We start from the raw sequence: 27,393 nt of genomic DNA on the forward strand, positions 1-27,393 counted from the left end.
TAACAGCAGACTTTCCCATGGCAATGCGCCTTTTAATTTCCTGGCTGCTGGTACTTAAGGATAGTTTGGGTAGAATGCTGAATGATCCAGGATGTATCAAAAGAATATAGTCGGAGTACACAGAGTCACTGTATCAGAAGGCATTGGCTGACACAGAGGAATTTCATGAAATAACATATGAATAAGAGCCTATGGTGATGAAGGAGGTAATTAAAATTGCTATGAAGGAATTGGCAAAAAACAAGGCTCCAGGAGTTGACAGCATACCAATTGATTTATTTCAACAAACAGACGCTGCCCTGGATGTGCTCACTCGGTTGTGCCAGGAAATCTGGAGGACAGCCAGCTGGACAACTGACTGGAAGAGATCGATATGACCCAACAGAGTGTGGAAATTCTCGAACAATATCACTGATATATGAATATACCATAGTTTTTCCATGCATTCGTTTGTTGGTACCTTTTCAGTCTATATGCAGAACAGATCCTCCAGGAGGCTGGGCTCTCTGAGGAGGAATGTGACATCAGGATTGGAGGAAGTCTCATCAAGAACCTGCATTATGCAGATGACACAACCTTGCTTGCTAAAACTGAGGAGGACCTGAAGCACTTGATGCAGAAGGTCAAGGACTGTAGGCTTAAATATAGATTGAGGCTCAACATGAATAAAACAAAAATTCTCACCATTGGGCCATTTGGCAGCATCTTGAAAAATGGTGGAGAGATTGAGATTGTTAACAGCTTCAGTTAGCTTGGCTCCACAAGCATCTCTTGATATGAGCAGCCAGTAAATCAAAAGATGCACTGCATTGGTAAGGTCAGCTGTCAGGGACCTCTCTAGAGTACTGAAGAGCAACAATGTCAGTCTGGAGTCTAAGGTGTGCTTGATCCAGGCTATGGTCTTCTCAGTTATTTTCTATGCATCAGAAAGCTGCACAATGATGAGGGATATTAGAAGAATTGATGCCTTTGAACTGTGGTGCTGATGAAATATACCATGGACTGCTAGAGAACCAATAGGTTCATCCTGGACATGGTGAAACCAGGCTGTTCTTGCAGACAAGGATTCTGAAGCTTCATCTGTCATACCAAGGGCATGTTTCAAGGGGGGACCAGTTCTTTGAGGGGGACAGCACAAAAGAGGAAAATCGTGGATGAGATGGATTGGCTCAGTGACTTGGGTATATAGCGGCAGGTGTGTCAAAGAGACAATAAGGTTGACTCCAGATAGAGCAGGATTCAGAGCTGTTGTACATTTTTGCTCTAGATCAACATATTTGTACTATAATGAGTAAATATCTATTTTTTCTTTAAGCAAAACAAGCAAAGGTGTTTATTAAAGTAATAAAGCAGAAACATAGTAGAAGGTAGTAATACGCTGTGGGGGAAAAAAGTAAAAAAGAAAGAAAAAGGGAGAAGGTACCCCTGAAAAGTCAGGAGTGGTGCTGAATTTCTAGAGCATGCTGCCAGCAGAAAAAAAGAGAACATAAATAGATACCATACGTGCATTTCGAAAGAAAATGGTAACAACCTACTTAAAAATTATGTGACATTTCTATTGAGTAAATAAGTATCTTTTTAGTAAAGAATTTTGTCTGTATGTGATCAGAGTTTATGGATTGGCAGTTCATACATAACCCTATCTTTATTTTCCTATTTTTCTCTATTTATATAAAAGTTTTTATAAGGATTATTAAGATAATATATGTAAAAGCCTGAGCTTCACAGTATATAAGCATTTATAAACTCATGCATGCTTTTGCTAGCTATTTGTCAGTTTTTCTGTTCTATTTTTATAGTTACACTGTAAGTAAAACTATAAAATACCCTAAGCAGTATCTTTCCATAAAATAATGTTGAATATTTTAAAATTACATTAATTTATTCATTCTATTCTAGCAAAAATTACAGATATCCCATGATTCCTTTACTTAATATCTATAACAATATTCTCTTCACTTTTAAAAACATACATTATGAAAGATTCTAGAGTAGGTATTGAAGAGTCATATATTGTTATTGTTGTTATGTGCTGTCGAGTCACCTGCAACTCATAGCGACCCAATATGAAACTACTCTGAAGCCTGCCCTGTCCTGAACCAGTCTCACTGACTCTGACACACCTACCCCCATTGCCTTAGTTACTGTATCAATCCATTTCATCCAGGATCTTCCTCTCCTGCTCTGTCACTCCAACCTTCCAAGCATGATGACCCTACCCTCTCCAAGGACTGGTCCCTCTTGGCCATGTGACCAAAGTATGTGAGACAGAGTCTCAAAATCCTTGTCTCTGGGAAACAGCCTGGTTTCAACCTCTCCAAGACCGACCTGTTTGTTCTCCTCAAAGTCCACAGTATGTTCAACATTCTTCTCCAGCACCACAACTCAAAGGCATCGATCCCTCTTCTATCATCCTTAGTTATTGTCCAGTTCTCTGATGCATAGCAAATAATTGAGAAGACCTTAGCCTAGATCGGGCACACCTTAATCATCAGACATACATTATTGCTATTCAGTACTCTAGAGAGGTCCCTGATAGCCGACTTTCTCAATGCAATGCATCTTTTGATTTCCTTACTGCTGGTTCCAAGAGTGTTCATTGTGGAACCAAGCAAGCTGAAGTAATCAACTATCTGTTTCTTCTCTGTCCATCATGAAGCTGCCATTTGGTTCAGTGGTGAGAATCTTTGTTTGCTTGATGCTGAGCTTCAATCCATATTGAAGACTATAATCCTTGACCTTCTGTATCAAACACCTCAGGCACTCTTCATTTTCAGCAAGCCAAGTTGTGTTATGTGCATAATGTATATTGTTGATGACTCTTCCTCCAATCCTGAAGCCACATTCCTCCTCATAAAGTCCAGCCTCTCTAATGATCTGTTCTGTATACAGATTGAAAAGGTATGGAGATAGTATGCATTCCTGATGTACACTCTTCCCAGTTTTGAACCATGCAGTGTTTATTTGCTCTTTTCTGACTACTGCTTCCTGGTCCAAGTACAGGTTTTGCATGAGCACAATGAAGTGTTCTGGGATTCCCATTCTTTTCAAGGTGAGCTGCAGTTTGTTGTGATCAGCTAGCTCTCCTTATTCATACAAACAGTATGAACAAAATATTTAAGATCATTGAGGATTGGGAAGTTAATTTAACCATAAGTGGTAGAGAAAGGCCAGAAAGTCATGGCAACAAAGGAGAGGAAGAGAATTTTTAAAAGTTGATATAATTTTTGGGAAAAAAGTTCTAAATTAGATGCAAAATGTAGCATATCTAAAGAATGGGCAGGTAAGTAAATTTAGTTTAAAGAATTGATCAGAATAGAATTTGCATATAAGAGCTTACAACAAATCTCTAAATACTGGAAGTCCTAACAAGAGCAGTAAGGCAAGAGAAAGAAATAAGAGGCATCAAAATTCACAAAGAGGAGGAGGTAAAACTAGCCCTGTGTGCTAGTGATGTGAAAGTAGTACATGTATAAAACCCCAAAGATTCAGAAAGGACATGTCATTACCAAATATTTTTGCCCAGTCTGTGGCTTTCCTTTTTACCCTGTTGGAAAAATTTTGGATGTGTATAAGGATCCGATTCTTAGAAGATCCCATTCATCTATTTTATTCTCTCCTGGTTGTAGGTTTTTAAAGATGCTTGGAAAACGGTTCATGTTGTGGATTAGGGCTTCTAGAGGTCTTTCAAGCTTTTCTCTGATGAAGTTTATCATCCTTGGTTTTACTGCGAGGTCCTTGATCCACTTTGTGTTGGTTTTTGTGTATGGTGTGAGGTATGGATCTTGCTTGAGTTTTCTACAGATAGTGGTCCAATTTTGTCATCACCAGTTGTTAAAGACACTTTCATTTCCCTACTTAAGTGATTTCATCTCCTTGTCAAAAATCAGTTGACCATAGATAGATGAGTTGATTTCTGAGTTCTCAGTTCTTTTCCACTGATCTATGTGTTTGTCACTGTACCAGTACCACGCTTGTCTTGACCACCATTGCTGTGTAGTATACTGGATTTATAGAATACTCCAGCACCTCAGCAAGATAAAGGTAAACAAACCAATCGCAAAATGGGCACAGATACTTCACCAAAGAAGACATTCAGATGACAAGCACGTAAAGAAATGTTCAAAATCCCTAGCTCAGGTGCAAATCAAAACAACAGTGAGAGCATCTCACCCTAGTAACAGTAGTCAGGTTCAACAGAGAAGCAAACAACAAATGCTGGTGAAGCTGTGGGGAAATTGGAACTCTTATTCACCATTCGTAGGAGTGTAAAATCGTTCAACTACTCTGGAAAACAGTATGGTGCTTTCTCAAAAAGTTGGAAATAGAAATACCATTTGGCCCAGAAGTTTCACTACAGGGAATATTCCTTAAAGAAACACACATGTTTGTTGCTGTGTTTTTCACAATAGCAAAAGATGGAAGCAACCCAATTAATTGCTTATCAACAAATGGATGGATAGAAAAGCTGTAGTATATTCACATGTATTACTGAAAAACAAAGAGCTAATAAAATATTCTACAATATGGATGACCCTGGAAGACATTATGCTGAGTGAAATACCTCAGTCACAGAAGGACAAGTACTGCATAATGTCACTGTTATAAAACAAGATTGACTGGTGGTTGGATGGAAACTAAGAAAAAAGGAGATAAATAATGAACACTGCACATGATTAGGTATTATTTACATGACAACAGTCCAGAACAAGAGGTGTGTAGCAAAGTAGACTGGAGGTTGGAGGGAGGGAGGAAATTGTGCAACAATGAAATAATCTTTTTAAAGAGAAAAGTAAACTGCAGGATAGGGAAGAAATTGTATGACAGTGAATGAGTGGAAATCCAACTTTTCTGTAAACTTTAGTTAAAATATCAGTTAAAAAAAGATTCAGCAAGGAAACTGTTGGACACAGTTGACTATTTTAGGAAAGCAGCAGGAAAAAATTCAACATACAAAAATTATTTGCATTTCTCTGTAGTAACAGAAAACAGAAAAGGAAATATGAAAAAATAAATACCTATCACAATTACTAGCCACAGATGAAATACTTAGAGCTAAATCCAACTAGAGATATAAAAGACCTGTACAAAAAAATATTACTTAGGCATGCTCTCCGTTTGTTTTTCCTTCTTGGCGATCTAGAGTGCAATTTTCAGAATCTCTACTTACATCCATTTTTTTTCTTTTCCTCTGTTTTTGTAATGACCTTTCGTCTCTTCATGGATAGTATCATCCCACAACTGATCTTTGATCATTGGGTCAATGCTTCAAACCTGTTCTTAAAAAGATTTTGAAATTCAGATGGGATAGATTCAAGAACAAATTTTGGTTCTCTTGGACTTGTTTTCAATTTCTTCGGCCTTAATTTGAATGTGCACATAAGTAATTGATGGTCTGACCCACAGTCCTCCCTAGCCTAGTTTTGACTGCTGACACTGAGCTTCTCCAACATTTCCTTACACACAGGTAGTCAGTATGAGTCCTGTGCTGTCTATCAGGTGAGGTCCATGTGTAAAGTCACCATTTCTGTTTTTTAAAGATATTTGCAATGAATAAATTGTTGAAAATAAAAACTTGCTCATTCTATTTTCAGTCTCATTTCTGTCATCAAATCCATACTTTTGACTACTACTATTCCTTCTTCATTGTTTCTAACTTTAGCATTCCATTCACCAATTATCAGTAATGCATCTTGATTGCATCTTTGGTCAATTTTGGACTGCAAGATTTGGTAAAAGTTTTTAATTTCTTTCTCCGTGGCTCTACGTATAAGAGCATATATTTACATAATAGTCATATTAACAGGTCTTCCTTGTATGGGTATGGATAATATCACTCACAACATTGTATTTCAGAACAGAATTTGAAGATGACTTTTTGACTATGAATGCAACAGTATTATGATTGCATGTACAAATAGGTGGAATTGGAGAGAACTGAAAAAACAAATGTAAACCTCAAGTCACAACAGTGAAAGATGCTATGGGCAACATATTGAATGACCCAGGAACCATCAAAAGAAGATGGAGGGAAACTGACTGAAATGAAAAAATTTCTAAGTACCATATGAACAGGAGCCAGTGGTAATGAAAGAGGATGCAGAAGCTGCACTGAAGGCATTGGCAAAAAAATAAGGCCCCAAGAATTGATAACATGCCAATTAACTTGTTTCAATAATAGATGCACTCACCCTGGATGCACTCACCAATGTATAAAAGGAAATTTGGTGGGCAGCTATCTGGCCAATAAATTGGAAGAGGTCTGTATTTGTTATTATTATCAAGAAAAATGATCCAACAGAATGTGGAAACTGTAGAACTACATCATTAATATTACAAGCAAGCAAAATACTGCTGAAGTTCATCCAAAAACGACTAGAACAGTACATAGATAGGGAACTGCCAGAAGTCCAAGCAGGATTTAGAAAGGGCCAAGGAAGCAGGGATATTATTGCTGATGTCAGATAGATCCTGACTGAAAGTAAAGAATACTAGAAGAATGTCTTTTTATGCTTTTTGGCTCTGTGAAAGCATTGGATTATGTGAATCATAACAAGTATGGCTAACATTGAGAAGAATGGAAGTCCCAGAGTGCTTAACTGGGCTCATGGATTTTGTGCTATTGTGTGAACAGAGCAAGGGAACACTGCATGGTTTAAAATTAAGAGAGTTTGTCAGGGTTGCATTCTCTCTCAATATCTTTTCAATCTGTATACTGAACAACTTATTCAAGAAGCTGGAATATGAATAAAAATTCTCTGAAGAAGAATGTGCATCAAGATTGGAGACTCATCAATAACCTGCATTATGCAGGTGACACAACCTTGCTTGCTGAAATTAAAACAAGATTGAAGCACTTGTAGAAGATCACAGAATACAGCATTCAATATAGATTGCATCTCAACATCAAGAAAACAAAAATTCTTAGCAATGGACCTGCAGGGAACATCATGACAGATAAAAGGTTGAAACTGTTATGCACACTCTTATTTATTGCTGCATTCTTTACAGTAGCAAGAAATGGAAGAAACCCAAATGCCCATCAACAAACAAATGAATAGAAAAACTCTGGTTGTATTTATACAATGGAATACTACACAGTACTGAAAAATAATGAACTCATACAACATTACATGGGGGACCCTGGAGCACATCATGCTGAGTGAAATATCTCAGTCACAAAAGAACAAATACTGCATAGCGCCGTTGTTATAAAGTAGGTCTGTCATGGGGGGTTGGGAAGTGAATGGGATAAGACTAGATAGACAGTGACCATTGCATTGGAAGAGGAAGGAACTGTCTAAAAGGAATACATGATTAGGCCTTAGACATAAGACAACAGCCCAGAATAAGAGGTATATTATTGCAAAGAGGACTTGGGGCAGGTGGGAGGGGTAGGTAATTGTGCAACAATGAATATTAAAAAACATAAAACTGGGGAAGTAAGGGAGAAGGGGTAAAATGTGCAACCATGAGTGAATGAAAATCTAACTTCTCTGTAAAATTTTTATAAAAATCACAGAATTTTCTTTTTTAAAAAAACCAACCTGTCAACAACTTCATTTTACTTTGATCTGCAATCAACAACCTTGGTACTAGCAGTCAGGAAATCAGGAGACATATTGCACTGGTAAAGTCTGCAGTCAAGGACCTTAGGACTTAGGTTTATCCAATTCAGGCCATGGTCTTTTTAGTTACTTCCTGTGCATCTGAAAGTAGACAGTGAATAAGGGTGACAGAGAATTTATACCTTTGAGTTGTGCTGTTGGAGAAGAGTATTGAACATCACATGGACTACCAAACAAGCAAACAAAATACGTGCTGGAGAAATGTAGTCAGAGTGCTCCTTGGAGGCAACAATTACAAAGCTTTAACAAATGGTGCTAGCAAAATTAGACAACCATCTGTAGAAAACTAATACCCATACCTCACACCATACATAAGAATCAACTCAAGGTGTATCGGAGTGGATTTGAGTGGGGGTTTTTTAATCACAGAAAAATTAGGAACAGATCTAGAAGCTATAATATATGACATAAGTAGACTTTCAAGCATAACTAAAAACCTAAAACCAGAAGAGGATGAAATGTATGAATCAGACCTTCTAAAAATAAAATCCTTGTGTGCATAAAAGACCAACTCCAATAAAGTAAAAGGGAAGCCCACTGACTGGGGAAAAATACTTGGCAAATGATATATTGGATAAAGGATTCATAACTAAAATTTGTAGAATACTCTAGCACATTAACAAGAAAAAGGCAATTCTATCACAATATGGGCAGAATACATTCACCAGAAAGATCAGATGGCCAACAAACACATAAAAAAAGTATTCAGAATCACTATCCATTATTATTGTTGTTGTTAGGTTCTGTTGAGTGAACAACAGATCTGAAACCTATCTTATCCTGTACCATCCTCATAATTTCTTTTTTCTTTTAATTTTCAAAGATTTTCTTTTACTTGTATCTACAGTCAACATCTGTGGAAGCAGCACTCAAGAAATCAAACTATGTGTTTCAATTGTGTTAATAAACAAAGATGTCATTTTGAGCACTAAAGTGTACCTGAACTAATTCATGATATTTTCAGTTGCCTCAAATGTATGTGAAAGCTGGACTAATTTGAATAAGAAAGATCAGATAATAACTGGTGACTCTGAATTATGATGTTGGTGAAGATGGATTGCCAGGAGAAAGAACAAAGCTGCCTTAGAAGGACAGCCAGAATGCTCTATTGAAGTGAGAATGGCAAGCCTTTGTATTAGGTACTTTGGACATATTATCAGGTGTGACCAGTTCCTGGAGTAGGACATCATGCTTGGTAAAGTAGAGATATGAAAAAGAGGAAGACCCACAACAAAACAGATTAACATAGTGGCTGCAACAATGGGCTCAAGCAACTAATGACGAGAGGGGTTTTGCTATACATAGAGTAACAGAGTTGGAGTTGATTTAATGATTGAGATTCTTAACTGTTTCAACTTATTCAGTTCCATAATCAACACCCTTGGCACCAGCAGTCAGAAAATCAAATGATTAATTACACTGGGAAAATCTGCTGTCAGGTTCTCTCCAGAATGCAAAAGCAGAACAATGTCAATCTAGAGACTATGGTGCACCTGATGCTGTCCATGGTCTGCGCAATTACTTGCTTCACAGCAGAAAGCTTGACAGTGACTAAGAAGGACAGAAGAAGAATTGATGTCTTTGAGTTGTGGCGCTAGAGAAGAGTCTTGAACATACCATGGACTGCATAAAGAACAAACAGGCCTGTCCTGGAGAAGGCGAAACCAAGTTGTTTCTTGGAGACAAGGATTTTGAAGCTCCATCTGACATACTTTGGGCATGTTGTCAAGAGGGATCAGTTCCTAGAGAAGGGTGGTTGACTGGGTGGAGGGACAGCACAAGAGAGGATGACTCTGGATGTGATGGATTGATTCCGTTAACTGAGGTAATGGGGATACGTATATCAGAGACAGTGAGTCTGGTTAAGGATAGGGAATGGTTCAGCTCTATTTTACATAAGTCTCAGTCAACTTGATGGCATATAGTAACAATTACAAAACCACATTGAAGACCTTGAGGTCATAGACGAATACTTCTGCCATTACAGTTTTGTCTTGGGGGGCTGTCTGCACTCTCTAGATGCCATATTTGAAATACTAAAAAAAACCCTAAGCAATAATTAGGTAAACAATGCACTTAATGCAGAGGGCTACTTTGGAGATGTCATTTTCAATGATGTATCAAATACATTTGTTCAAAGTCTTGGTAGAAGATTATTCTTCATTGTTGAAATAGATCTTTTTTTTTTTTCAATATCCAGAAATAGATCTTTTTAATATGTTCTACTTGCCAATTCTATATCCATGTGCATTGTTCCAGACAGATTTTGTCCTCTTCCCCCTTACTCAGGCTTTGGTCATTTTCTTTGTCCTAGTAAGATCAGCTCTATTGACATCTCATGCTATTCTTGTAGTTTTAAAGTTCTAGTTTCTACAGATCCATTTTTTTTACTGTTGTGGGTATTGCCTCTTCCATGAATGAGAGCTTATCTCTATCACGGTGTCCATTGAGCCTGTAAAGATATGGAGCAGCTAAGGCACTAGGTTCTGATCCAACAGACCAATGGGAACCATTTTAGGCTGATTCTATATAGATGCAGAGACAATGGAAAACTATTTACTTGTGAAAGAAGTAAGCTTTGGTGGCTTAGGAGTAAGGAGTTGTGCTACCAAACCAAAATCTGTGTGATTTACTGCCTTTGAAAACTTGATGGAGGGTCAGCTATGAGTAGGTTCCTACTCAATGGTACATACATAACACCAGTAACTTATTAAAGAAATTACTCTAATATTACAGAATCTGGCAAGTCCCAAGGCCATAGGTTAGATGTCAGACTGCAGACATCTCCTGATTTAGTCAGAGAAACCAGGACTGTCAGGTTAGAAGGCAGGTTGTGAATTTCATGGACCTCAGAAACTAATGAATACAAGATTGCCAATTTAGATGGTAGACTGCTGGTTCACAGGTTGTCGAGGCTAACAAGTCCCCAAATCATAATAGAGCAAGACAGACACTTGACTAAAGTTTCAAAATCTGGAGAGCAAATGGTGAGAGCTAGGTGCAAGATCCAGAGCAAGTGAAAAGCTAGAAGGCTTTGCCAGAACATCTGTACATATTTGGTGCAGTCCTCATGCTGTGGAAATGATCTCTCCATGAATTGTCTGCTCATAGCATATCTAATTGTGGGAGATGAGTAGACTGTTACATAACTACCAAACTATCAAATTAGAGAGTCATGGCCCAGCCAAGTTGATAGAAAGCTTTAACAGTCAAAGGAGCTCTTGCTTTCTCTCTCTCTCCCTTTCCTTCTCCTGCTCCTGTTCCAGATCCAGCTCCTCCCTCTCCCACTCCTCTCTCTCCCTTTCCGTCTCCCTTTCCTCCCTCTCCCTCTCCCCCTCTCCCTTTTATGACCTTGCCTATTGGTCCAGTAGTGAGGTTTTTGGGGGCGTTTTTTTTTTTTAATTGAAATTTCAATGAAAGTTTATAAAGAACTTGGATTTCCATCCATTCATTGTTGCACACATCCTCATCATTTCTAACACACTTGAGCTTATTGCTACTGTCACGGTGTCAGTCCATTGTATTGAAAACCTCCCTGTTCTTTGCTGACCGTCCACCTTTCGTATTATGCTGGCCCTCCCCCAGGAACAGGTGCCTTTTCTCCAGGACATATCTGTTCTTTGACAGTCCATGGGATATTCAGTACTTTTCTCTTGACACCACAACTCAAAAGCATTAATTCTTCTGTCATTCCTATTCCCTGCCTAGCTCTCAGATGCATACCAAGTGATTGAAAAAGCTTGGCATAAATCAAGTGTACCTTAATATTCAAACTGACATACGTGCTCTTCAGTAATTTGGAGAAGTTCCTGACAGTTGACTTTCCTAATGTCTCCTGATTTATTGATGACTGATACCAAGGGTATTGATTGTGGGTCTAAATAAGATTAAATTGTTGACAATTTCAATCTTTTCTCCATCTATCATGATACTTCTTGTTGGTCTAGTAGTGAAGATTTTTGTCTTCTTGATATTGAGATACAATCTGTATTGTATTCCTTGATCATGCAGCATGCATTTGATGTCTTCCTCACTTTGTTTTTTTTAAAATTTCCATTCATTCATTCTTGCACATTTTCCTCCCTGCACCCCCCCAAGTTTGCTTTTCTCTTTGAAAAAAATTCTTTCATTGTTGTATTATGTCTTCCTCACTTTCAACAAGCAAGTCTGTAACATAAGTTGCTAATGAGTCTTTCTTCTATCCTGATGCTGCTTTCTTAGAATCCATCTTCTCATACAACAACTTCCAAGCAAAAAAAAGCCGTGGACCAGGTGGTTTTACAAGTGAATTTTACCAAACATTCAGAGAAGAACTGTCACCAATTCTACATAAATTATTTCAGAAAATAGAAAAAGATGGAATTCTCCTAGACTCATTCTATGAAGCAAACATATCCTTGATACCAAAGCCAGGAAAGGACACCACCAAAATAGAAAACTATAGGCCTATATCTCTCATGAACACAGATGCAGAATTCCTGATTACAATACTGGCCAATAGAATCCAACGATACATCAAAGAAATAATTCACCATGACCAAGTGGGATTCATAACATGTATGCAAGGATGGTTCAACATAAGGAAAACAATTAATGTAATTCATCACATTAACAAAGCAAAGAACGAGAACCACATGATCCTATCAATTTGTGGAGAAAAGGCCTTTGACAAAATGCAACACCCTTTCCTGATTAAAACATTAAACAAAATAGAATTAGAGGGGAATTTCTTCAACATAGTAAAAAGCATTTATGCAAACCCGAGAGCCAACATTGTTTTCAATAGAGAGAGGTTAAAGGCATTCCCTTTAAGAACAGGAACTAGGCAAGGATACCCACTATCACCTCTCTTATTCAGTATTGTATTGGAAGTCTTAATGATAGCAATAAGACAAGAGAAGGGAATAAAAGGTATACAAATTGGCAAAGAGTAGGTAAAATCATCTCTCTATGCAGATGATATAATAGTATACTTAGAAAACCCTAAAGACTGAGCAAGATAACTGTTGGACACAGTGGACCAATTCAGCAAAGTAGCAGGATACAAGATCAACATACAAAAATCAGCTGGATTTCTCTACAGTGACAGAGAATACAGAGCCGGAACTAAGAAAAATAATACCATTCACAATAGCTGATCACAAGATTAAATACTTGGGAGTAAATGTAAGCAGAAGCACAAAGGATCTATTCAAAGAAAATTACAAAGCATTACTACAAGAAACAAAAAGAGACCTGGAGAAGTGGAAGAATATCCCTTGCTCATGGATAGGAAGACTCAATATTGTGAAAATGGCAATACTACCAAAGGCAATTTACATGTTTAATGCAATCCCAATACAAATACTAATCCCATTCTTCAAGGAGATGGAAAAGATAATCTCGTTTCATTTGGAATGGAAAGAAGCCCTGAATAAGAAATGGACTCCTTACAAATAGAAGAAAGGTAGTAGGTATCTCATTCCCTGATTTCAAATCCTACTACACAGCCGTGGACAGACAAATAGATCAGTGGAATAGAATTGAGAACCCGGAGATTAGCCCATCTATCTATGGTCAACTGATCTTTGACAAGGAGATGAAATCAGTTAAGTGGGGAAATGACAGCCTTTTTTACAAATGCTGTTGGCAAAATTGGAAAAGTATCTGCAGAAGACTCAAGATCCACACCTCACTCCATATACAAAAACCAACTCAAGGTGGATCTTGGACCTAGGACTAAAACCAAGGACTATAATTTTCATCAAAGAAAAGCTTGGAAGAATGCTAAAAGTCCTGATCCACAACATAAACAGTCTTCCAGGTATCCTGAAAAAACTACAACCAGGAGAAGATAAAACAGATGAATGGATGGGATCTTCTAAGAATGAAATCCCTATGCACACCCCAAAACTTCTCCACCAGGGTAAAAAGGGAAGCCACAGACTGGGAAAAAGTATTTGGTAATGACATATCAGATAAGGGACTTATATGCAGAATTTATAAAATACTTGAGCACCTCAACAACATAAAGGTAAATAATCCAATTGAAAAATGGGCACAGGATATGACAGACCCTTCACTGAAGAAGACATTCAGATGGCCAACAAGCACGTGAAGAAATGTTCAAAATCCCTAGCTCTAAGAGAGATGAAAATCAAAGTAACTATGAGATACCATCTCACCCCAGTCAGAATTGCAAAATTTAACAGAACAGCAAGCAACAAATGCTGGTGAGGTTGTGGAGAAACTGAAACACTTATTTACTGTTGGTGGAAGTTTAAGATGTACAACCACTGTGGAAGGCAGTATGGCACTTTCTCAAAAAGTTGCAAATAGAGATACCATTCAACCCAGCAGTTCCACTACTGGGAATATACCCCAAAGAGACGATAACTGACATCCAGGAAGATATATGCACACCCATGTTTATCGCAGCTTTGTTCACAATAGCAAGGAGGTGGAAACAACCTGAGTGTCCATCAACAAATGAATGGATAGAGAAGCTGTGGTATATTTGCACAATGGAATACTAAGCTGCATTGAAAAACAAGGAACTCATGCAATATTATTCAAAATGGTTGACCCTGGAGGACATACAGCATGGTGCCACTGTTGTAAAGCAGGATTGACCTCACGGTTGGGAGGAGACTGAGAAGGATGGGTTCAATAATGTATACTGCATTGAAACAGATGAGGAAAAAAACCCTTTACAACGGAAAATTATTAGGTATTTTTGTCATGACAGGAGTCCAGAGCGAAGGCTATAAAATGGAGTGGACCTGGGGGGAGGGATTGTAAAATAATGAAAGAATTTTTCTTTTACTTTTCCAAGAGGGTAGTGTACTAAGGGGGGGTTTCGAGGTGAGAAAAGTGCAACAATGAATGACTGGAAATCCAACGTCTCTGTAAATTTTCATTGAAATTAATAATAATTTTTTTTTTAAATAAAAAAAGAAAAAGTTAATAAGTTAATAATTATACAACCATATTCCACTGGCTGCATTGATAACAATTTGTTCCACATTCAGCTAGAAGTATGAACTTCTAACTCAGTTTTGTACTTTGATTATGTAAAAATAAATTTCTCACTTAAAAAAAAAAGAATCCAGCTTCTCAAATGATTTGATCAGCACATAGACTAAATCTGTCTGGAGAAAGAATATGATCCTCCTAATGGACACCTTTCGTGATTTTACACAATGCAGTGTTCCCTCCCTCTGTTCAGAAACAGTTTCTTGGTCTTGGAGATCTGATAGCCTAGCAGTAAGCAGTGCCACAATCCCAAAGGCACATGGTTGGAATCCATCAGCTGTTCCACCAGGCAAAGATGAGCAGTCTCCTTCTGTGTGATTTACTGCCTCTGAAAATGCACTGGAGGGTCAACTATGGGTGTGTTTGGATTTGACATCATACGACAACCATCTGTTGTTGTTGTTAAATGTTGTTGAAACAAATACGACTCAAAGCATTCCTGTGAACCACTGACCTGAACCCTACCTTATCTTGTGCCATCCTCATCATCTCTGACACACTGGAGCTTACTGTGTCAGTCCATCTCGTTGGGGGCATTCCTGCTTTGCTTATCCTCTGTCTTTCCAAGCATTTTGTCCCCTTCCAATGAAGAGCCAGCCTTGCCTACATACATGTCCAAAGGATGAAAGACAAAACTTCACCATCTTTATCTCCAGCGATTGCTCTGGTTGCACTTTTCTAAGACATACCTGTTCTTTCAGCAGTCTTTGGGATATTCGTTACTTTTCTCCAACACCACAACTGAAAGTTGTTTTTCTGTCATTCTTTCTTTTTTCTTCCTTCTGTCATTCTTATTAATTGTATTAATTCTCTGATGTGTAGCAGGTGATTGAGAAGATTGAGAAGTCTTACTTGTTCCTATTAGTACAGCACTTGTCTGTCAGTCTGTTGTAGTGGTAAAGCTTGTGGCATACACATGCTGGAATGTGCCACCAGTGTCTCAGGTTCCAGAAGGGTCACCCATGGTAGAGAGTATGCAACAAAGCTCCTAGATTAAGACAGACGAGGAAGACGGCTTGGCTATCCACTTTCAAAACAACAGACCTTCAACAATTCTATGAACTATCCATTAGAGAGATGCAGAACAAAACAAAAATGAGATATCTCACCCCAGCAACAATAAATAGTAAAGTTCAACAGTACAGTAAAGAACAAATACTGACGAGAATGTGGAGAGATCAGAACACTCATATACTGCTGGTGGCAATTTAAAGTGGTACAACTGTGGAAGGCAGTCTGGCACCTCCTCAGGGAAAAAAAAATGGAACTAGAAATACCGTATAACCCAGCTATCCTACTACTGGGAATATACCCCAAAGAAACAGAGCTGCCACACAAAAAGATGTGTGCAGAATATATTTTTTTAATTATTAAATTTTATTAGTATTAATGAACATTTACAGGGATTTTGGGTTTTCATTCCTTCATTGCTGTACCATTCTCTCTAACCTCTTCCCCAGTTTGTTCTTCTATGCAGAATATATTTATCAAAGCATTATTCATAATAGCTAAGAGGTGGGAGCAGCTCAAGTGCCCATCAGCAATCGCGCATATAGAGAAACTATGGTACACTCACACAGTGGGGTATTATGCAGCACTGACAAACAATGAACTTGTTAAACACTATACAATATGAATGAGTCTGAAAGACTTGCTGAATGAAATATGTCAGTCACATAAGAACAAATACTCGGCATAAGCCTACTGCTGTAATAATAGAATTGGTACGGGGAGGGGAGAAGAGCAGTAAAAAAATGGATACATAACAAACACTGTACAGGAATGCGTGAGACAGAAAACAATAGACAATTAGAAAGTATGTGTATGACAACTAATAAATAGCATAAAACAAGAAAAACATTGCAAAGAATTATGGGAGGGAGGAAAATGTGCATGAATGAATGAAACCAATCTCTCTGTGAAGCTTCACGGAAATAAGTTTTTTAAAAGCATACAGCAAAATTATGGGGTATTATTTAGCAGAGTATAAACCCTAAGTCATTGAGTTGCAGGCCACTAGATGGCACATAACAACATCAAGAAGAAACCCTGTTTAGGAGCCCTGATGGTTCAGTGAGTTAACAAAGGTCAGTGGATCAAATTCACCAGCTGCTCCTTAGGAGAAAGAGGAGACAGTCTGCTTCCAGAAAGATTTATATTATAACCTTGAGTACCCTATGCGATGTTCTATTTTGTCCTGTAGATTTGCTATGAATTAGAATCATCTGAGAGTAGAGTCTATTTTAAATTGTAGAGAAGTAGCTATCATAATTTTACTATTTTGTTACAATAATTTGCTTGAATACGTGGCAAACTAAATACAATAAAATGCATAAAGGAATAAATTAGATTGCTACAAGTTTAAGTGTGTTCACTTTTCTAAAATGTATATTAAGGAATGTTACATTGTCTTCATTGTTTACTGAAAAGAAAAGTTTAACTGAAAAACTTACTGCATATTCTAAAATACTTGACAGGTGTTTTAAACATTTGTAAATACATTATTTATTACAGTAATTGTTGCATGTTGTTGTTGTTCTTGTTATGTGCCGTTGAGTCGCCTGCGACTCATAGCGACCCTATGTACAACAGCCCTACACTCCGCTCTGTCCTGTGCCAATCGCACCGTCTCTGACACTCCCATACCAATTATCCCAGTCACTGAATCAATCCACCTTATAGAGGGCCTTCCTCTCCTGCGCTGTCCCTCCACCCTCCCAAGCACAATGTCCCTCTCTAAGGACCGGTCTCTCCTCACAACATGTCCAAAGTATGTTAGACGGTGCCTCAGAATCCTTGCCTCCAAGGAGCCACCCGGTTTAACCCTTTCCAGGACAAATCTGTTTGTTTTCCTAGCAGTCCACGGTATTCCCAATACTCTTCTCCAGCACCACAGCTCAAAGGCATCAATTCTCCGTCTATCCTCCTTGGTCATTGTCCAACTCTCTGATGCATAACAAGTGATTGTGAAGACCATGGCCTGTATCAGACGCACCTTAGTCTCCAAAGAGACACCATTGTTCTTCAGCACTTTGGAGAGGTCCCTAACAGCAGACTTTCACATGGCAATGCGCCTTTTAATTTCCTGGCTGCTGGTGCCAAGAGTGTTGACTATGGAGCCAAGCAAGCTAAAGCTGTGTACAATCTCAATCTCTTCACCGTCCATCCTGATGCTGCCAATTGGTCCAGTGGTGAGAATCTTTGTCTTCTTCACATTGAGCCTCAATCCATATTGCAGGCTGCAGTCCTTGACACTCTGCAGCAGGCGCTTCAGGTCCTCTTCAGTTTCAGCAAGCAGGGTTGTATCATCCGCATAACGCAGGTTGTTGATAAATCGTCCACCAATCTTGACCCCACATTTCTTCTCATAGAGCCCAGCCTCCCGGATAATCTGTTCTGCATATAGGTTGTAAAGGTATGGAGATAGGATGCATCCCTGGCATACGCCCTTCCCAATTTTGAACCATGCAGTGTTCCCTTGCTCTGTTCTGACGACTGCCTCCTGGTCCAAGTATAAGTTTCGCATTAGAACGATCAAGTGTTCTGGGATTCCCATTCTTCTCAGAGTCAGCCATAGTTTGTTATGATCTACACAGTCAAATGCCTTTGCATAGTCAATGAAACACAAATAGACATTCCTCTGGTATTCACTGCTTTCAGCCAAGACCCATCTAACATCAGCTACAATATCTCTAGTACCACGACCCCTTCTAAACCCAGCCTGGACTTCTGGTAGTTCTCTGTTGATGTGCTGTTCATATAGCAGTATAATCCTGACTTATATAATGGGTGATCAGTTACAGAACAGAAAAAGCCCAGAGTTCCATCCTCAAAAGATGTCCTATATTTCCAGTTATACATATCTGTATTAATTTCCTTTTATTCCAGCACATCATTATTATTCAGCTTACATTTTTATAATTCAACTTATATATCAATTCCTTTTACTTTTAATTTTTCATCCATTTTTGCTTGATCATTTGACTTCAACTACCTAGGGAAACTGTTGAATTTGGGAATGTAAGAAAAGAATTTTCAAAAGTGGGGGAGAATTTCTAAAGAAAAAAAATCCCATTCATTTGGCAGACTTTGTCATGCTTTTCATTATCACAACAGCATAAACTCATGGTTCCTTCATGTCTTCTGTGGCTGGCTATGTCATTTTTTCCTTTACTGCTGTATAGTATTCCATTGCGTGAATGGATCACAGTTTATTTATTCATTTACTATCGAAGGACATCTTAATAGGTTCCAGATGTTGGCAATTTTAAATAAAGTAGCTGTAAACATTTATATAATCAGTGTATCAGTTGGTATTCTATTGGGAAGCAGGGCTTGATGAGGAGGAATGAAGCATAAGGATTGGAAGACCCCAGTTAAGATGGATTGATAGAATAACTAGGGCAAGAGAGGTAGGTGTGTCTGAGTTAGGGAGACTGGCTCAGGACAGGTCATGCTTCAGAGCTATCGTACATAGGGTGGCTATGAGTCACAGGCAACTAGATGACACGTAACAACAACAACATATAATGAACACTTTGATGTTTATTATACTATTGTTTCTACATTAATATGATTAAATAGTCTACTAAAAAGGTTTTTTAAAATGACTATGTCTATAACATGATTACAAAAATAGGGACTATGTTTTAGTTACTTGAGTTTTTCAAACTAACATGTTTTTTAATCTACATAAATAACTTTGAATGTCTTGTAAGTTTGCTAATTTGCAAATAATAAATTATATATAAGTTGCACATGAGTAACAGATTATTACACGATATAGAAAACACATTTAAGACTATAATAGCAGTAGAGATGTCTGATAACTGCAAACAAGTTTAAAGTTCAGTGATGAATCTTCTTTGCTTCCAATTCTGATATTGTATAAAAAGTTTAACCTGACCATGGTTCAAATCCACCAGATGCTCCACTGGAGAAGGATGGGCAATCCCCTCCTGTGCCAGTCAGATCTGACTCAATGGTGCACAACAAGAATAAAAAAGTTTCACTTTACCTGGAAATAATGTTGGAAATTTAAATTAGAGAGCTGCTTTAGCCTTTCTCCATGATAGACCCTTGTTATTGTTGTTATGTGCTTTGAGTCATACTCAAGTTTACTAAGACTCAGTGACCTTGTGAACAACAGATCTTTATGTTGCCCTGTCCTGCACCATCCTTGCAATCTCTGTTATGCTAAAACCCCCAGTATGGATGATAATTTTGTTAGTTTCTGTTACAAACTGTAAAGGTAAGGCTCCTATTTTGACAAAACAAAGTCTGAGTCTAATTAAACTTTGTCTTTGCTTGTTCTTTTTGTTATTTGCTAATACATTAAAATTGAAGCTGATGAAAATCAAAACAAGTACATGAGACTTAAAATGAGACCATGAGTATATCCCACTTGATTCTAGAGATATCTGAAGAATAGAATGAGACAAGTTGTAGAATGACATAAAAATATCATACATGGTGAAAAGAAAGGGTCATTAAAAAAACAGAAGAAAAGACACTGAAATTTGCTCTAGAATGTAGAGAAGCTAAAGTGAAAGAAGGAAATGATGTAAAGAAAAATGAACAGAAGATAAAAACAACAAAATGTACAAAGTCCTGCAATTAAAAAAATAAAAAGGGAAGACATGCTAGGCATTTCTTAAATTGAAAGAACTTAAAAAAAAATTAAACCTCTTGTTATAATACAGAAAGGTTCTTTGGGCAAAATATTAAATGATTGAGTGAGCAGCAAATGAAGATGGTAGAAGTACACAACATCTCTGTGCCAAAAAGAATAAGACAGTGAACCACTTCAAAAAGTAGTGTTTAATCAAGGACTAGTGGTAATGGAGGAAGAAGTCCATGGTGCACTAAAGGTACTGGCAAAAAATAAACATCCAGGAATGCAAAGAAAACCAGTTGATAGTTTCAGCAAAAAGTGAAGCCCTGGAATTGCTCTCTTATCTATGCCAGGAAATTTGTAAGACCTGGAAAACCAAATGGAAGAAATATTTTGCTTGTATTTTATCTTTACTTATGGAAACTTTGACTATATAGAAGTTTAAAAGCTATGTGATTATATTTTAATTATAAAGGCTGGGTTTAGAAGGGGTCATGGTACTAGGGATATTACAGCTGATGGATCTTAGCTGAAAGCAGGGAATACCAGAAGAATGTCTATCTGTGTTTCATTGATTATGCAAAGGTGTTTGACTGTGGATCATAACAAACTGTGGCTGACTCTGAGAAGAATGGGAATCCCAGACACTTGATCATTGTAATGCAAAACCTATTCTTGGACCAAGAGGCAGTCTTCAGAACAGAGCAGGGAAACACTGCATGTTCAAAACTGGGAAAGGTGTACGCCAGGGATGTGTCCCATCTCCATGCCTTTTCAAAACTGTATGCAGAACAGATTATCTGAGAGGCTGGGCTCTATGAAGAGAAGTGTGGCATCAGAATTGGTGGAAGATCTATTAACAATCTGCATTATGCAGATGACTCAAGGCTGCTTGCTGAAGCTGAAGAGGACCTGAAATGCTTGCTGCAGAAGGTCAAGGACTGCAGACTTCAGTTTGGACTGAGGCTCAATGTCAAGAAGACAAAGATTCTCACCACTGGACCAATGGGCAGCATCAGGGTGGATGGTGAAGAGATTGAGATTATTAACAACTTTAGTCTACTTGGCTCCACGGTCGGTCAACAGTAGCCAGGAAATCAAAAAACGTATTGCAATGGGAAAGTCTGCTGTTAGGGACCTCTCCAGGGTACTGAAGAGCAGTGGTGTCACTCTGGAGACTAAAGTGCATCTGGTATAGGCTATGGTCTTTGCAATCACTTGTTATGCATCACAGAGGTGGACAATAACTAGGCAGGATAGAAGGAGAATTGATGCCTTTGAGCTGTGGTGCTGGAGAAGAGTATTGAATGTACCATGGACTGCCAAGAAAATAAACAGATTCATCCTGCTGAGGGTTAGACTAGGGTGCTCCTTGGAGGCAAGGATTCTGGGGCTTCATCTGACATACTTTGGACATGTTGTAAGGAGGGACAAGTCCTTGGAGAGGGACATCATGCTTGGGAGGGGTAGGGACAGCACAGGAGGGGAAGACCCTCTATGAGGTGGATTGATTCAGTGACTGGGCTAATCGGGATGGGTGTGTCAGAGGCAGTGTGATTGGCACAGGTTAGAGCAGGGTTTAGGGCTGTTGTACATAGGGTCGCTATGGGAAACAACTGGACGGCATATAGCAACAACAACAACATTATTATGTTAATTAGTAGCTCATCAACTAGTTACCAATATGCATTCTTGCTCTTCTGCATTTTTCCTCACAATTTACTATGCAAATCTAATAATTTCATTTCATATCCTTTTAAATTATTACCCTGTTCCTCTGTAATAAGGACCATTATTATTTGTACAACTTACTGAGCCCTTACTTAGTGTGACTTAATTTTACTCTACACATTCCTTAGCTCTTGGCTTTTCTAGCCATACTAGTTTTCTCTTCATCTTTGGTAAAGCTATCCTTCTTTCACTTTGTGAACCTATACTACGCCTATATGCTATTTCCTCTTCTCATTGTCCTCTCTCCTTGATACTTCTTTATGCTAGAAAAAATCTTACAAAGCCAGATGAAAGAAAAAGAAAATTTCATTTTGAAAATGAAATGTACACATTATTATGAAGTGCAATTACAAGTCTGTCCACTTGCTGTACAATGGAAACTCGTGGTTGCTGTGATGCTGAACACTGTGACACTAATGTGTCACATGCAATAATGGTCACTCATGGTGGACAGCGTTTGGTGGAGTTTCTCAATTAAAACAAGCTTGAAAGTAGGAGTGGCATCCACTTCTGAAATGGCTTGCCTCCAGAAACTCTATAAACATGGAGAAACAACCAATGTTATACAAGTGTTCAGGTCTTTTGTTAATAGGGTCACTATGAGTCGTCTACAACTCAGTGGCACTTAACAACAACAACATAGAGAAACCTCAGTTGGCCTAGTGGACAGAAAGTGATGCTACCCAGCCAAAGGTGGGTGACTTTAATCCGCAGCCCTCAGGCCTGTTTTTAATTGTTTTTGGTCAAACATTCTTCTCGGTCATATAGCTCTGGTGTATCCAATTGCTGTACAGAGGTAACTTGTGTTTGCAGTGAAGCTGAACACTGTGACACTGATGTGTCAAATGCGATAATGTTCAGCCATGGTAGACAGTGTTTGATGGAGCTCCCCAATTAAAGCAAGCTTGGAAGCAGGAGTGGCATCCACTTCCAAAATAGCTTGCCTTTGGAAACCCTGTGAACCTGGAGAGAGGATGAAAGTTATACAAATGTTCAGGTCTTTCGTTCATAGGGTCACCATGAATCGTCTTTGACTTGAAGGCACTTAACAATACAAACAACATAACAAGAACGGAGGCTTTAGAGTCATACAAACCAACTAAGTGTATCGTAATTATTGTAGAACCCAAACCAGTGTTGCTTAACATCTATGTTAATGATGGAGTATGTTGGTAAAATTTTGGATGTTAAATGAGAAAATAAATATAAAGTACCTAGCTTTCATTCAGTTGGCTGTGAGCTAATATTATTAGATGCCATCAAAACTACTTCAGCTCCTAGTGACCTTTTTGTATAACAGATCAAAACTTTGCCTAGTCCTGCACCATTCTTATCTTCAGTGAGCTCAAGTCCATTGTTGTGCTTATCTCATTAAGTCTTCCTCTCCTTCCCTGGCCCTTCCCTCCTTTCTGAGCATGGTCTCTCCTGATAATATGTCCAAGGTATGTGAGATGAAGTCACCATGTCCTTGCCTCCTAGGAACATCCTGACTGTACCTCTTCCAAGACAAATTTGTTTGTTCTTTTGGCAGTTCATTGTGTATTCACTACTTTTTGCCATCACCACAATTCAAAGATACTGATTTTCTTTTCTGTCTTCTTTATTCATTATCTAACTTTCTCAAGCATATGAAGCTATGAAAAATATCATGAACTGGGACAGGTGCACCTTGTTGTTATTTTATTGTTAGAGTCCATCAAGTCAAACACAGCTCATAGCGACCCTGTGAAAAACAGAACTGAACCCAAGCCTATCCTGTGCCATCCTCGCTATTTCTGACATGCCTAAGCCCACTTCAGATGCACCTTGGTCTCTTTAGCATCTCTACCTGACATGAGAAGTCATTTAAATACTCAAAATCTATTTCTTCAAGAGAAAATAAAAACCATCCTCCCTGTATCACACAATTTTCTTGTTCACAAAAGCTCTTGAACACTTTAAATTGGTGATCATGTCAATTAGGTGTATTAATTAAACTTGCATGGCTAGTGCAAAGACTATGCCTCTGGTAATTCAAATCCACTTGCAGCTGTAAGAGAAGAGTGGATAATCTCCTCCCAGACGCTTTATAGCCTCAGAAGCACTGTGGAAAGTCAGCTCTGAATTGATTCTGACTCAAGAGCAAGGAAGGTAAAAGAATAAAAATGACCTAGCTCACCTACTTCAGTATGACCTCATTCCTTGGTTCATCTTTGGAATATGGTAGATATACCTTGGACATAAAATGAGGGTGAAGTAGAATTTACCCACTGAGAGCAGTTATCTGTATAAAGTTCCTTAGGGTAAGTGCCTAATGAGTCCTCAAAATAAATTTTAATAGGAGCACAAGGAGATTCTTGTTGACTTGTATGGAAGGAGTAAAAATCAGAACAGACTAGGAGGTATAAATGAATGGTAGACATCAACATGGCCTGTTTTAGTGGCTTTTTGGTAGCTGGATTTGTTCTTTTTTTTAATTGTATATTTTAACTTATTCTTTCATTACTGTTATAGCAACCCAGTGAAAACAGCTGGTGTAGTTAAACCATACATATCTACCTTATAGTAACCCTTCTCGTATGTGCCGTGGAGTTGCCTACAACCCATCGCCACGTTAAGTACAACAGCTCTGAAGCCTGCCCTATCCTGAGCCAGTCCCACGGACTCCAACACACCTATGTACAATAAAAAACAAAACAAAACCAGAAACAGGAAGAGAAACTCCATGCCTGATCCTGTACAATGCTAACAGTCTCTACTGTGTTTAAGCCCATTGTTGCAGCCACTATAACCATCCATCTCATTGAGGGTCGTCTTTTTCGCTTACTCTGTACATAAGGATAGTGCGGGAAAAGGACAGTCAGAACCCAGAAATCCAATATCATCCTTTTATTTTGTCAAGGAGCCCTCGTAGGGCTGCAGGTAAGCACTTGACCATTTACAGTTGAAAAGCTAAGTGCTACCAGTCGCTTTGCAGCAGAAAGAACATTCTGTTTCCTTAAAGTGGCAGTTCTAATCTGTGCTAAGATTCACTATGAATTGGCACTGACTGGACAATAGTAGGTGGGGTTTTTTGGATAATGCTTTTTGAAACTTTCTTTAAATAATAACCCCATGATGTGATACTGTGTGTTGGAATTTTGCCTATATATGTATGCAGTACTGGTTCCTTTGCCACCTCTGCTATGTGTTTTCCCTGTGACTTGACTTAAGGGGTTTTTTTCCTGCCAACATTTTCACTTATTGACAGATTTATAATCTTATCTTTGGTTTTGAGTTGAGTGTTACAAGCTTCTTGAGCTACGTTTCCTTTTAGGATGTTAGTAATTTAATGAAGTTCCTTGTCAGTCAGCATTGATCCATATGATTTACTTCCTTTCACTGTAATCCTTAATAAATCAGTATATTCTTTTTCCTGCAGGTCTTCTGTGCTTCCTGCTGTAGCCTGAAATGTAAACTATTATACATGGATAGAAAAGAAGCTAGAGTGTGTGTAATCTGTCATTCAGTGTTAATGAATGGTAAGTATTAACACAGGTTGATTTCACAGTTATTAGGCAAATAAGAGAATTCCTTTGGGAAGACTACTTTTTTTTTTTACTTCTCTTCTTAAATAGCATGACTGTAACTGAAAATGTAAAGCAATGTTTTTTATACTTTAAAAATGCATTTTAGAATTTTTATGCCTACTTAAGTGAGTGAGTAGTAAATTTTAGTAAATCTTAGAAAGATAGAAGTTGTGCAAAACTGACACTATATGAATGGATGGATAGATTGAAGGGAAAGGGAGGGTACAGTGAGGTTTTGATAAGATATTGTTAATAATGACATTATATAAGTATAATTAATGTTATAAAAATATGTATGAGTGAATAAACTGATTGGAACACAAAAAAAATCCCTCTGATATTATATAGTTAATGTTGCTGACTACGAGGCTTGGAGTATAGAGAGATGTTTATAGACTATGTTGATACTAAAACTAGACGAAAGTATTCAAAGGGGAAACTGTCTTTCAAAGGAGCACATTAATAACTTAGAATACATTTTTAATTATATTTGTGTTGTTAAAAAGAAATATTTTAGTATTGAGAATCAAGTATAAAATGTAATTTTTCTATTGCCTCCTTAATGCCACTTCACTTTGTCGTAAAGATAATGATTTTGAATTTAGTTAGGCAGTAAAAGAATATGGATAGATAAATATAACTTTTCATCTTTTTGCTGGATGGAAATAAACAAAAAATTAGTATTCTTGAAAAAAGCTAAAATAAAACTGACCAGGCTATATAGTATTTCCTGTTTGGATGCATCTTTGTAGAGTTGTCAGAACTATTACTAACACCCATTGCCGCCGCTATCAACTGTACAGGAAGATGTAAAATGTTAAACTTTTGACACCACTGCAGCTTGTGTAAGGATAGCATGCCTCCTGGAGGCAGAAACTTACCTGCTCTGAGACCCCTCCTGCTCTGTCTGTCTGCATTGCTCATAGTAACGTTTTCCTGTTGCTGGCTTATTAACCTCTTGCATGTCAGTTTATCCAGTCTATTCTAATCTCCTATGATCCACTCAATTTCCTCCCATTTCTGAATTCATATATTTTTTTTATCTAGTATGAATCATTTTCTCTATTCTTAAAGGTCACTCTTTAGATGGTGGTTATTTCACTGGTTGCTTAATTGATGATTTTTATTCCACTGCTTTCATTTTTCTGAAACATACCCACAGAGAAGAGTTTGCTGCTTAATTAATTATTGTACTCGATACCTCTTTTATTTGATGAGGTCTTCCACCTTGATAGTTTTTAATTATTACTATTACTTGGCATAGCTAAAGGTGAAGGAAATAGCAGAGGATCCATATGGAATACTTTTTATTAAGTGAAGGAGACCCTTAACAGGGGATTCCCAAGGTAATCTACATTTTCTGGTTTTTCCAGCATCTTTCCTCTCGCATGGCTTAGTCAAGTCTTTTTCTAAATATTTAATTTTATGCTTTTCAGTGTTTCCTGTCCCTACTTCCCTTTCTTGTTTTCTCTTCCTACCCTCTCTTCCTGCCAGCGCTTTCTGAGGAGTATATCTTTTGTTACTAGTCTTGTCTTGCCGTTTAAATTTTATAAATATTCAGAATCTTATGGATCAATCTTTGATTTTAGATTCCATTTTTAAAAATATGCTCAGAAATCCCTGGTGTTTTCTGTTCCTGGACATGTGGTATTACCTGAACCTAGAAGTTAAAATTTGACAGCTTTCATTTCTATAAAACCTTTCATCTTACATACAAAACAGTAGTTTTTATATCAGTGTTTAGTTAGCAAAATTTTAGCGTGTATGCAGTCTACTGCATTTGTTATCATTCATATTGTTTGATCCCACATAAAAATAATGGCACATTTTCATGTTCAGATGGGTCCTGTGCTTTGGA

General features: G+C 37.9%; 1 protein-coding gene across 1 annotated transcript in view; it reads left to right on the forward strand.

Moving 5' to 3' along the window:
- ZFYVE9 (zinc finger, FYVE domain containing 9) overlaps window positions 1–27,393 on the forward strand; it is a 171,031-nt gene that overhangs the window by 18,910 nt on the left and 124,728 nt on the right. The window contains exon 3 of the mRNA XM_006879680.1: window positions 25,388–25,487. Within this exon, the coding sequence (XP_006879742.1) occupies window positions 25,388–25,487 (100 nt within the window). The remainder of the gene's footprint in view (window positions 1–25,387; window positions 25,488–27,393) is intronic.

Source organism: Elephantulus edwardii, unplaced genomic scaffold, assembly GCF_000299155.1.
Source record: "Elephantulus edwardii isolate Elephantulus edwardi_28Jun2011 unplaced genomic scaffold, EleEdw1.0 scaffold00005, whole genome shotgun sequence".
In the NCBI taxonomy this organism is placed as follows: Eukaryota; Metazoa; Chordata; class Mammalia; order Macroscelidea; family Macroscelididae; genus Elephantulus; species Elephantulus edwardii.